General features: G+C 35.2%; 1 protein-coding gene across 9 annotated transcripts in view; it reads left to right on the forward strand.

The window, feature by feature from the left end:
• Positions 1-13,753, forward strand: part of ANKS1B (ankyrin repeat and sterile alpha motif domain containing 1B) — a 404,144-nt gene that overhangs the window by 88,114 nt on the left and 302,277 nt on the right. For 8 of the 9 annotated variants that reach the window (XM_088532910.1, XM_088532909.1, XM_088532904.1 and 5 more), the window contains one exon: positions 4,973-5,113. The exons of the other annotated variant lie outside the window; for it this stretch is intronic. In XM_088532910.1, the coding sequence (XP_088389036.1) occupies positions 4,973-5,113 (141 nt within the window). The remainder of the gene's footprint in view (positions 1-4,972; positions 5,114-13,753) is intronic. 9 annotated transcript variants of the gene reach the window in all.

A 13,753-nucleotide genomic window follows, 5' to 3' on the forward strand; every position in this document is an offset into this window, starting at 1 on the left:
AGGGTCCTATGAAATATTTGCACATTGCATATTTGGTTGTATGACTGTCAGATTATTTGCTCAGAAGAAATACCCTATTGGCTTACTGCTGGAGACTGAGTGGCATTAGTAAGCTTACCAAACATCTGTTTGCTTTCTGCCTCATGTAACCAGAGGGATGCCTTCCAGAGGAAGAGTTGATTTCAGTTTTGTTACTCCATTTCTGAGAGATGAGATAAAAGAATATAAAATTACTGGACATTTTGAAATGATCCTAAACTTCAAGCTTGTGTTTAAAGGGCAAAGACCTCAGCGTGCCTGACAATGCAGAACTTCAGCACAGTAGCTGTGGTAATAATCACACTAGAGTGTTTCCTTATTTTTCTTAAACATGATATGCTGTAGGGTAGACAAAAAGTTAACATCAGTTAACAGTTAATCAGCTATCAGCTATCTCGATAGTTTTTTTTTCTGCTGCTTTCTTGTTCTAGTGGATACAGTCTGAAAGGATATTTGCTGTGCTTCTGCACGTGGATGATACTTATGCTAAAACAGAGATGCGATAAGTAAATATAGAGTGTGATGCTTGGTTTTATATTTCACTGGTGTAAGTATGAAAATCTCCTCTTGCTCCTGAAACTGAGGGATTAAATCACATTTTGTCTAGCAAGGGCTGCTGAAAATGCCAAGCCAAAAGCAGAGAGCAGTTTTCTTTAAAAAATGAGTAAAAATAAAAGGAAGAGGTTTTACAAGATTTATTGTATTCATGGAGAAATCTGGCCTAGATAATGAATTCCCGTGGTACTTATGAAATTGTTGTGACCAATATAAAGGAAAACCAAAATTTTGGGCTATTTTATACATGACATAAAGCTTTCTGAGATAGGAACTTTGGAGCTCTTTAGGAATAGCTAGGATTCAGGTTGCCCTCTTTCTCTTTTCCTGTTGATTTTTAAGAGCAGAACAGACTTTCACTGTTTTTTTCCTGTCTGTTTTTGTCCCATCTTGCTGAATATTAGTTAGATTGGGAGCATGATGTCAAGTTGTGATAGTCAATCTGACTGACCTAAATATACCTTGTGAACATAGAGCCTCTTTATAGGATAAACCATGTTTTAGCCTGAAGTTTCCTACTGGACAACTTCTGCTTTTTGTGCAGATGGAGACAGAAAAATGAAGACTTCCATGCCTAAATTTTCAAAGACATAATTTAAGTGCTTGTCAGCTATGAAAATCAGAAATGACATGTGGGGCCTGGTGAAGCTGAAAAGAAGTTTGTCACCATTTTTATGGTCCAGGGACCTTACTCTTAATCTTACTAGTCTCTCACTGATATATTGTTATCCTCTTTTATTATTAGTTCTATTTTATATAGAGAGAAATTGTATTAGTCTTTATTTCTGCACTAAGCAATTTATAATACTTATCTCGGTGTTCCAGTAAAAATCATAGCTCTTTTATTGAATCTTTTATTCTATGTCAATCCCTTGTGATTTCCCTACCAATTCTTCTTTTTTTTTTTTTTTTTTTGCAAACCATATATAATATCTTCTAAGCTTTTCCATCTAGAAGATACGTGGTGCTGACACTTACGCTTCTTTTAGCGTAGGCAGGGTTGACCTTTCGAAGCTAAGTGTTACAGCTTATGGTTTATACCATGCATTAGTATGTATAAGAGGTTTTTAACTGTGCCTGTTTAGGGGTTTGTTTGTTTATTTTTTGTTGTTGTTTTTTTTTTTTTTTGGTGATAAAAGGAGATCTCTTCCTCTCTTTTTATTTCTTTTTTATGAGGAGGGGGCGTAAATACATATGCCTCACTAAACCTCTCCCAGAGAGCTATCTCAAGGCTTCCCAGCAGCATACAAAGAATTAGATTTTGGTGTCTGAAGGATCTTGGAGGAGGCAAACTTAATTTTTACCACAGCACGGAAAAGTGAGGGAGTTATGAGAAAGGAGTGAAGGCTGGCGGAGGAGAGCAGGAAATTGGGTGGTCTGGGTAGGAGTCGCAGGGGCCCGTGTGACAGTCTGAAGTCCATGGATGTCTTGCAGGTCTATCTGTATCTCATCCACATCCCTCAGCTGCCCTCATTTCCCTAAGACATGCAAACCCGGTCTATTCGATTTGAGGGACTCCTGGCTATACAAATATTAACTCCTTTCCTCTCTTTTTGCAACTGCTGCTGTCTTTTCCTGCAGCTATTCCTACATCTCCCTTTGTGCCTGTTGTCTGGTTACAGCTGGGCTTCTGGCACTGGGGGTGGGCGAGAAAGCCGATAGTGATAGCTGCTTCTCATCGCCTTCACATACGTGTGTCCTAGTGTGTCTTTTTCAGTGCTTGAGCGATAGCAGAAGCGGAAATCTGGGCAAGAAGACGACAGAAATCAGTTCAGTATGAAAGAGCAGTGATCATGCCATCCATACCTAGAAAGCCTAGCTGCATAAGACCACTAATCAGTTTGTTCTGAACAACTGTCTGATGAGCTTTGACATCTGTTTGTCCTTTTCTGCAGGGTCAGATCTGACTGCATAAAGTGCTCATTTCTCCTCATTCATGCTGGTGGCACTGCTTTAAATTCTCATGGTCCCTGGTCTATTTTAGGCTGTTCGTATACATTACATCTAAGATAAATAACATATCTCTCTTTCATACTGCTTATGTATTTTTCCATTGTTGAACAACATTTTGACAATTATATTTTCTGATGTGTTCCTGTAATGGCTAGATACTCACAAGTTCTCCCTCGAATGATTCAGATGTATCAATTTTCATTATTCATCCTGCTTTAGTTGTGTTAACAAAATTTCTCATGACAGTGTTGTGCATTTTTATTTTTAGAGGGTGCACTGACTATACTTCCTTCCTGGGACTCTCATCTTCATTCATTTATAGCATCTTCTCAGGCCGCAGCCATGTGTGCTGCATCCTCTCCTGTACCCAGCACTGCTGCAGTACTTCGCTTTTTGCTCCAGGGGGCAAGAAACTCTTTGATTCTGTGGCACAACAATTTGGAGTTTTAAAATACAAGCGTAGGGCGCACGCGATGGAAGACGGTGGCATAAATAGATTTCAAAGACCTGGAGCTTGCTTCTTTTGTCTATGCAAATGTATAGCGATAATAGTGCTCCGCGACCCACACGCGGCGGAGTTAACCCGGCCCTGATAATCATCCGTGCGGGAATACCGGTTGCCATGGCAACACATTCGGTGGTACTACTTGCCTGTCAAAATAACCTCGTGAAATTGCACGCAGAGAGTGCTTCAGAAATTGACTTTTATAATGAAAAGTAAATAAATCCACAATAATAATAATAAAAAAAACTTTAAAATACGGGGCTAGGTTTGTCATTTCTTTAACAAGGGACGAACAAGGGGAGTCAGACTGGGGAAGTCGGGTGTACCCTCAGTGAAGGCCATGTAGGTGAATTTAGAGGAGTATCCTCCTCTTAAGTTATGTGGGTGCAGCCAAATATGTATAAGAGGTTAGCACGAGGGCGGAAGGTTCAATGACCCTCAGATGTTAAAGAATTTGAGTTAGTGCCGGTCTGTGTGGTGCCTTCCCCTCACCTTGATTACCAGGACCCATTAGTCTATGTTCCTACTCCTGCTCTCTCTTTCCACCCTGTCTTTCCCATCAGGAAAGTGCTTTTCCATCCATTCACAGAGTGGTTGAGGTTGGAAGGGACCTTTGAAGATCATCTAGTCCAATCTCCCTGCGGAAGCAGGGTCCCTCGGATCTTTATTCTACTGGTCAAAATAACCCACAGTTAAGTGGTCCTGTTCTACGCAGGCCTCCCAAATGTGCTTTGGAGTTGATGGGCTTTGGATGGACAAATTGCTGTGGTCAGGCCTTGTCGCCAACAGCCTTGTTGTTCGCACAAAAATCCAGCCACTTCTGGAAGATTCTTTAAGACAAACAAGTATTCTTGAAGTTAACATTTACTATCAGGCTGCAAAAACAAATATTTTGCAGGCTAGAACAGATATTGCATATTCCAGTTTAAATATGGACAAAATGATTATTCGTGGCAGAGAGAGATCAGATGGGAGTAAAATTTGCAATTTGTTTTTGTTATAACTTTCTTTTTAACATGAGATTCTTAAAATGATTCATCGCTGGCTTATGTCTTCTCCTCCTTTTCTTCCTGAAAGCAATAAAAAAGGGCTGCTGAAATTCATTCTTCTGGGGTTGGATTCACCTGCATAGCAAAATATCATACATAAAGAAGAGGAAAGTGGTCACTCTTTCTGCCAATTGTAGAATATCAGAATACTTTTAAAAACAAAAATAGGGTTTATCCCCATATCACTGAGTATGGAAGCTTTAGTACTCAGAACTGAATGACTTTTTCTAGAACCTTCCTTCCATTCTAGCTTAGGTGACAATGTAGGCCAGGTCATTTTTAAATTAAATATTTGCCATACAAAGTAAGTGAACATGTTTGTCTACATTGAAATAAAAAATAAAATCTCAAATTTTGATTGAATGCATCTTTTTTTTTTTTGCAAAAACCCTGGACTAATCTAAGCAAATATAGTATAGTTTTATTTTTGCTTTATGAATGCAACTAGTGACTGTTAGAGCAAGACCCCTTTCACGTATTATTTCCTTTAATTTCATTAAAAACATTAGTTTTCATCCTCTTTGGGCTATAATAAGCTTAATAAAGTTAAGGCAAGTTTTGAAGCAAACTCATATAAAGTAATATGAGCCAGAAATCACCAGTTAGCTGGTAATGAAGTAAATAAGTATACGTTTTAATATATATTTTTATGTTTATTCCTATTTATAGTATAATTACAAGCAACTCAACATACACCTTCCTTAGATTGTACTGTTTTCATACAAGGATTAACAGTTGAGCAGTTGATGCATTAAAATAGCAGTTCACTCTTTGGCATGTAGAAATGTGATTTTCTTTTCAGTTCATCTTTTTATTAAATAAAATGTTTATCATTGTGTTTAATTGGAAAGTACTGCTTCTTTATGCGCAGAGGCCTTCTTCAACATGTCTGTCATCGAGAGAGGAAGAAGAAGAAGATGCAGGTGAAAATACATGTGGTCCTTCAGGTTTATGGGAGGCATTAACACCTTGTAATGGATGCAGGAACCTCGGATTCCCCATTCTCGCACAGGTATACATTTACATTTTCATCATAAAATTACTCATTAGGATAGCATCTCAGTCTTGTCCCTTTCTTATCTGTTACACATGTTTCTGATGTTCAAAAACGTGGTCTTTATTTTATTTTCAAAATCCATTTTTAAAATTAAATGTTGAGATACAGTCATCCAGTTGTATTGTTGATGTGCCTAAATTTAAAACTGAGAGAGTTTTGTGTGTATTAGTGCCATCTTAGCCAGACAATTTTTATGTTGTGTAGCATTTCCTTCTGATACAGCCTGCAATGAAATTCTGCAGTCCTGTAGTTTTCCTTTGGGATATGTGCTCTATTTTTGACCAGTTCCTAATTAATATAATGACATCCCAGCTACTTTCTTTATAGAATTAATTGAGGACACCATACATAACTCTCTCAATTGATGTAACAATATAGCCTAGGACTTCTCTTTGAAGATTATGAAAGTTAAAAAAAGTCCCCAAACATTTTCAAATGCTTATGATACTACAGAGAAAAATAAATAAAATGGATAATATACTTGCATCTAAATCCCAATAATTTGGGAGCAAATTAGGCTGCAGTATCTACCAAGACATGCCAACAGCTGTGTCCTGAACAAGTGGTATCGTATTGCTACAGAACAGGATGATACTTATTGCTGTTTCTGGGTCTCCCTTGTTCTCTTTCTGCACTATATTTTAGTTCTCTCATTTCTGTTATATCTTCCTGCTCCTTTCTTGTAGTGTTGAATATAGGCCTGCCAAATTTCTTTTTAGAAATGACTGTTTTTTCAGTTGCATCCTTACTTGGCACTGCATTTAAATAGCTTTGGTCATATTCTTGTGTACCAGATTGAGATGACATATCCTGTCTCACCACCCTGCATACAGTGTTGCTTTCATACCGTGACTGTACGTTTTATTCCCCTTGGTCCAGTGGGACCTGCACCTGTTTGAAGTCAATGCTAAAGCTTCCACTGCAGTCAATGAAAACAGGATATGGCAACTAATGTACTTGAATAACAACGAGCACTGCCCTGTGTTTTTATAAGCAGCTTTTCTGTTTCTTTCCCATTTCAGTAGCTGTTTTCTGCTTCACACTATCTATCATTTTAGACAGTTGGCAAGGTGCAGTGCTGTAGGAGTTATCTGGATTTATGATAGGACCACGCTAGTTACTAACTCCTCATTTTTAAGAATTTGTTTCAAAAAATATTTCTTAAGTGGTTATGATGAAATTACTCCATAAACCTTCCCGTGATGAACATGTGACATTTGAAATTATTTGATAATTAAAAAAAACATATATTTTCCTAGTCTCTATTTAATGTAAGATATTTGCAAAGAGTGTATAAGGGCTGAGCAATGCATTTGTAAAATAGAATAAAGTAAGCTTTGTTGGTTGGTATCTCTTATAATGAGATGCTCATGTAAATAAAAAAAAAAGTGAGTTTTTAGACAGTGATTCCTGGATTACTTTGATTCTTGTATATAAATTTTAAACCCTATTTTATGATAACTCAGTTTTTATACTCTAAGAACTAATAAGATTTTTAATTATGGTAGAAAACCAAGAGTATATGCACTGTTCATTCATGACAACATACCTTTGAGGATTGGTTCTCGCTGTAAAATTGAAGATGGATTTGTTTTTCCATGTTTTTCTTTCTCACAGAAATAAAAAAAAAAGAAATTACATAGTGAGAATTCTTCAAATTATAAAGAGGTGAATTCAGTTAAAAATGTATTTGTCATTGCTGCTTTCAGTCTTTTGGACTACTAGGTAATCCGTTACCTCTATCAATCACACTTACTTCAGAATGCAGCAGAGAATATATAGCAGAGAACTATATATTAAGATCTGTGCAAGTTCTTCAAATGTTGTTTAAATCTTATCATAGTAATAACGCAGGCATTTTCAGAAGTGGCATAAGCATCTCTTTTTCATAGTCTCATAAGCAGTAAAGTCCTACAAGAACTTGATGGAAAATCTTTTACATATCTTGTAAAACATTCAAAGTTTTAGGTTGTCTAGTTGGAAATTAGAATGAAGCTGACAACCAGATTCATCCACCCTCTAAATAATCAAAAGTCAGATAGCAAAGATACTCAGATATATTTTAGGAGATTGAAATTCAAATGTTTTTTCTTAGTTTAGTGGAGAAGGAATTCCATTTGCAATTGTATGATGTTCCAGGTTAATGCTTGGCTGTTGGTTTTCTGAAATTAACCTTTCTTTCCCAGCAGAAATTCCATCCTTTCCAAAACTGAAAATGTCAAAAAAAAAAAAATAAAGGTGTTAGGATATTCCCTATTGTGTATACTCTGTCTCCTAGTCAATACAAGAGACAAACTTTTACTCTGAATAGCTGATAGCTGAATAACTATCTTCTGTAGATTCCATAATTTCAAAAAATCTTAAAGAAAATAGAATAAAATCCATTTTGAAACCTTTCAAAGATGTAAAAAGAGCAGAGGTTCTGACCTCCCAAAGGCAAGAACAGCAAATTTTTGTTGAGACAGGATTCATCTCTGACTTTTAGATAAAAGGAGCCTGAATTCTGCTCCCTGCTCCATGTTTGTCTGTTTATGAAAGTTTACTTAGAGTGTCCTAAGAAGAAGACTGTGAAGTTACGGTCATTTGGGGGTACTTTCTTGTAATCCGGTCATACCGAAATCTTTTCAGCATAGTGTAGCAATAGAGCATCAAGAAGGTTCGAAAATACTGCCATTTAATTTACTAGCTTTATCAGTACCCACAGTACACTTGCAATTGAAAAACTGAACTTCAATTTAAAACCCATAAGAGACTTCTGCATTCATCGTGAATCTTCATGTTACCAACTATCTAGAACAATAGTTATCTAGAAAAAATATGTAGACAGATAGGCAGTGTTTAATTAAATATTTAAGTAAGAACTTCATTGCTATGTCAGATATAGATCTAAAAAGATGTTAAAAACTGCTTCCTAAAAAGGAGCAATGAAGTTTTGGGATATCTTCACAGTTGCTTATAACATTGCTCTATATTCTGGTTAGAGAACTCCTGGATTCCTAGAAATAAGAACATTTGCAACTTTGCCATGGGTTTTCCTGCAAAATGAAATTAGCTGAAGTGTTTGAATAAGCCGTATCCAAGAACTTCTGTCATCTCTTACATCTCTTACAGCGTACAGTGAATCAAACCATTCACTTTCCTGACACTTTACAGAAAGCTTCATCTCTCAGTGCATTCAGTAGAAATGCATTTCAGGTTGGACTGATAAACATATTTGGCTAATAGTTTCTCAGCACTGAAGTTCACCAGCGTTAGAAAGTCTTGTGGCGCTATCTAACCTAAATATTACATAGCAGGAAATCTGTTATCTTGTTTGCTGAATCTTACATTTAAAATCATCGCCAGAAATATTTTCAGGATGCAAATGCTGTAAAGTCAATATTAAGTTTGAGTCAGTCATTGAGTAATGACTGTGTTTTACTACAACTAACTTTCTTGGATTGACATCACATTGCTGCACCACTGAAAATTCAGCATCCTGACCCCATCTCTTGTACTGCTAAGGGATGAAAAAAGAGAGAATCTGGATTGGGCTTTTATAACTCTGTTCTCTCTCAATTGTTCATAAACTAAATCATATTTTTAAAAAGTGGTGGTTAGTATACACCTCTGTTTTCTGACATACACTACTTTCTCTATAGCTAGTTGTTATTATATAAATCAATGTGGCCAAAATAAATTTGGTTGCGTTCTGTTCTCTAAGAGTATGGCATCACCGTAAGAAAAAGACATCACTCTTCCTTACCTAACAGTGACCAACACCAGTTTCCTCCATAGACCCTGAAATCATCACCTGGAAAAGGTTTCTGGCTTTTGTTTTTTTAACTTTTTTCTCTTCTTCACCTGCTTGCCAGTTCTTGGCTAAAATATACCTAATTCTTCCTTCATGTCATCTTAAACTAGTCTTTTCTCTGTTAACCCAGAGATAAAACTCTTACTCATGTATTCACTATCTTCTGTCTTTTCTGTAATATTCCTTTCCGTGTAGGCAGATTTTATCTTCATAAGCTTCCCTGCTTCAGTATTTTAACAGTGTTGTACCAGTGCTTACTTGTCTAGCAGCTTCACCTTTTCTAGTGTAGGAAGCAGAGATCCAACTCTTTTAAAGCTTTTTATGGCACCTACTCATCCTACTTCATAGGCTATTGGCCCGCTTACTCCTCCCTCTCCCCAAAATCTTACAAAAATAATATGTGACTTAATTATCCATCTATGTTGATACTACATAAGGATAGGTTTGTAGAGTGAGTGCAGGAAGGTCCAATCTTTGACATGTGAAGCATATTTTTTAATTTCTACAGGGAGTCTAAAAAGAGATAGGGAGAGATCTGTAAGATCTGAAGATAGAATACATAAAGTTTTTCTTATCCTGACTGTGTGTTTTCGTACATGCAATATTGTAATTTGTACCTGAGATTAGTAAATAAATAGGAGGTTTTGACATTTTACATTAACCTGATATAAATACATACATAATTATAATCATAATATCTTTAAGAATATAAGATTTTGAAAAGATCATCTTGATAATAGTTTATTTGAAATCACTAGTGCACAGCACAGAATTCTGGGAAATTTTTTCCAAATTATTCAGGAAGTGATTTGTGTGGAGTATTTGGATAGGTAATGTTATAGAGATGGTAGAGAAAGAATTACCTTCCAGGTACAATCAGCCAGGAAACCTCTTGGTGTGTACTACACCTGAAATATGAATATTCAGAATAAGATTACTCTATAATTTATAATATTTTCCTGTACTTTCTATCCTTTGGTGAAAAATACGATTTTTTTTTCTCTTCTTAATTTATTAAATTGAATGATGAGTTTATTTAAATGGGATTTAAGTGTGAAAAGCAATATTACCTATAAAATTTTTGTTTCTGTTAAATTCTTCACTTAGTATTGTCTCCTGTGCACTAAGCTGAAGTTTTATTGGTAATTTCAGGAATATGCCACCCACACACTGAAGCAGCTACTGAAAAGTGTGATATGTATTCTGCCTAGAAAAAATCAGCAGGTGATGATTATACCCTGCTGAACAGTGATGGGAAATAACTATATTAAAGAAGTTGTGGCTTATTTTAGTACCATGCTACATTTTCTGATTTTATTTTAAGCAATGAATGCATTATGTTCTTGCATGTGGCAGGTAACTTAACTTCTAATACAATTTTCCAGTTGCCCATGATTTTAGATGTGCTGTATCATATGCATTTCTACTACACTTACAATTTAGGTACCATTGGACAGGTGTACAATGTAACTGGAGAGGTTGCACACTAGTGATCTGTGGATATTTTTGTTGCTGACTGGTCAAACCCTACAGCAACCAAAGCTAATGGTGGAGAGACATACTTTGACTAAAAAGTTGGACTACTTGACTTCCAGAGCCCTCTTTCATATAATTCTATGTAAAAATCTATGTTATAATTCTATGTAAACATATAGACTTGTGATCTCAGATGAGCTTGCTTCTTTAAAATTTTAGAGGTTACTGTTTTATTCAGTTTTGTGAATTAGTTTGTCAAAGAGTGGATATCATTGTCCAGAGGTAAATAAGTCTAGATCCATTGTTGGTCCATGTTGCCTCTGTGTATGATCTTGAAATAGCAAAATTATATGGGACAAGCCTGAGAAAGAGACGTGTGAAACAATACTGGAGCTATTATGTCAGAAATCACCTCAAGTATGGATTACCAGATTGTTTCTTTGAGATAGACTTGAATAACTATTAAAGATATTCAAATTCATGTAGAAATAAATGCTGAATCAGAAATTGCCACATTCCTAACTGAAATATGGCATTCTGATCAACTGAGAAGTTCTTAAATACCATATATACATTTTTTTTATAATTATTTTATGGTGGTTTGCAATTTAGTGTTATTAAACAGCATTAGACTTTTGCAGGGTATAATTTTGCTTTCAATATTGAATTTGAATTGCACAGCAAAAAGATAGCAATAATACATAGCAAATATTTTAGTACATGGAAGTGCAATTTTGCAATAAAAAATCATGCTTGAGCTTCAGCTGCTTCATAAAAGAAATATTTAAAGAACCTGTTGAAAATTTACTTAGAAAATCCTGGTTAATCTGACCAAATTGGGATTATTGTTCAATATTACTTTTTTGTGAATAAAAACTATCATATATACTTTGTTGTTCCTAAGACAGTAATGGGAGGAGAAGAGTTTATGCTCAATGAGGATAGTATCTGGAGAAAAGAGATCAGTTTGTTGCTGATAAGGGATTAGTCATTAAGTCATACTATGTTAAGGTAGCAGCTCTTGAGCATATAACTATTAAGGGCTGTTTTAAGGCACTTGGGCATTTTGGGACTCTCATGAACCTAGCAGTTTTCTGTAGTTTTCTGTTTTTTTTTTCCTTTTTTTTTTTTTATTTTGGTATAAATATATCTCACATCCACTGATAGACTAACACTGAAAACTGTGAGGGAATATTTTTCTTCAGGACATTTTAGTAGTAGGGAAATTCATGCCTTCACAGAACAGTGAGAGTAAATCTCTGAAGAAATCTGTAAAATCGATAGGACCTCATTTTTCCTGGGACTTGACTTACAATTGAGTATTTGGAAAAAACCCTCTTGTAGTCTATAATGGTGAATCCTTTCCTAGTATACAAAAGAAATTGCCTGCCTAGGGTTTATTGCTGTGGCTGTTATATTTCATTGAGAACTGCTTTTATCACCAGTACCCATTATATTGAGGCTGAATGGAACATAAACCCCGATTCAACAAACTATGTAAGCACATTAAAGCATAAGCATTAATCCCATTTGGACTTCCATACATCCAAAACTTTATCAGGAAAACCCCATTTATCAGCAAAAATGCAAAAACAGTGTAAAGGTAAGAGTTTTATAAAACTTGATTAAAACTGATTATTTTTCCCACGATTAATCATTCCATCACTATTAGTCAAAGTGTGAATTCATAAATTTTAGGTCAAATAAAATGAAATCAAAGTCAAGAGTGCTCAATATCTGAGATATTGAAGCGAAGTATTTGAGACTACATCACAGTACATTTTCATGATAAAGCATGTTGTATCTGTTTTTTGATAGAAAACGTGATCTGCCAAGTAAGTCTTTTGACTTTAAGGCCTCTGCTGATTTCTTGAAAGGTATTAGTGCTTGCAAGTAAGGAATGCCTTTTTAAATCTTTTTTTCTAGGTAGAATAGTGATAATTATTTATATTGCTGTTAAATTTACATGGACTATTCACTTTCCAAGCACTGAAAGGGTAAACTAAAAATAGTAAATAGTAAAATAGTAAATAAAAATAACAGTAATACTAATCGAGAGAATAGTTTTTTGTGTTGCTTCAGAAAAAAAGGGGAGATATCTTTTATAAACGAACATGTTATAATCATGTCTTCCTATAACCAGAACAACTCATCAGGCATTTTGCATGGTTTTTCAATATGAAGAATGTATTTGTGAATAGACTGAGGTAACTTCATAAATTCATAGCAATATCATGACTCTCTGCGGACTCTCTGCGTTATTTCAGAGTGGCTGTAATTTTATAAGATCCTAATTCTTCATTCTCCACATTTTATCCTGTGAAAAACAAAAGGAAACATAAAATCTTTCAGCAAGGTTAAGTCTTACTTAATCCTACCTAATTCAGAATTTAGCAAAAAAACACCCCCCTGAGTGCTTGTGCTCCCTATATCTATAGGAACACATAGACATCTCTGACAACGTACAGTTGATTCCTCACTGAGGTTGAGCAGGAAGCTGCTGTGTTTTCCTCATGACATCATTAAAGGGTCTTTATTCTGAAAATTATTTGACTGTGTACTAACTCTTAAGAATTTTCACTGCTTTTTTTTTCTGAATCATTGAAATTATTTCTGAGTTGAAATAAGAAATTAGTTTTCTTCAGTCAGAACTGAAAGCAATAGAATCACCAGGCACTTAGTTTTGGATACTTTTTATCATTTTGTTTGATTTAGTAATTTGTTCACATAGAAAGGAAGAACTGGGGCAAGATTTTGGGTTTCTCATAAAATACTGTGGTGACTGTTTGGAAACTAGAATTCTTGTGAATTCTTCCTATACAAAGTTATCCTATTTCAAATTTAATTAAAAAAATGACCCTCAGTTCCCTCATAATCCTCACATTTTATGCAATCGCCACATTTTCAGATTCCATGCTGGAAAAAATGAGTATGTCCAATAAATATTACCACACCGTAGAAATCATTATGGTAACAATTAAAGCTTATTTAAACAAAACTAAAATACAGCAGTACAAATATTTGATAAATTTAAAGTCCTGTAAAAACTTACAATATGAAGTTGGCTTCCCTTTCATTATCTCTTACTGCCAGGTTAATTGTACACACTCCTTTCATAAATACGCACTACAAGCATTATGCTCACTGCAGATACTTGAAGATTATTTGCTCTGCAATTAGGAAGTCCGTGCCAAACTCTTCCTGCATGTGGGGACCTTTAACAATGGAAACATATTTTTCTCCCATTGATTTTGCATCTTCTTTTCCCTTCAGCTGTGTACCAGATAACGGTATTATTCATAACAAAAGATGTTCATTTTTGATAA

This window comes from Tinamus guttatus, unplaced genomic scaffold (genome assembly GCF_059628265.1).
Source record: "Tinamus guttatus ecotype Peru unplaced genomic scaffold, ASM5962826v1 Tinamus_guttatus_pri_ptg000472l, whole genome shotgun sequence".
Classification (NCBI taxonomy): Eukaryota; Metazoa; Chordata; class Aves; order Tinamiformes; family Tinamidae; genus Tinamus; species Tinamus guttatus.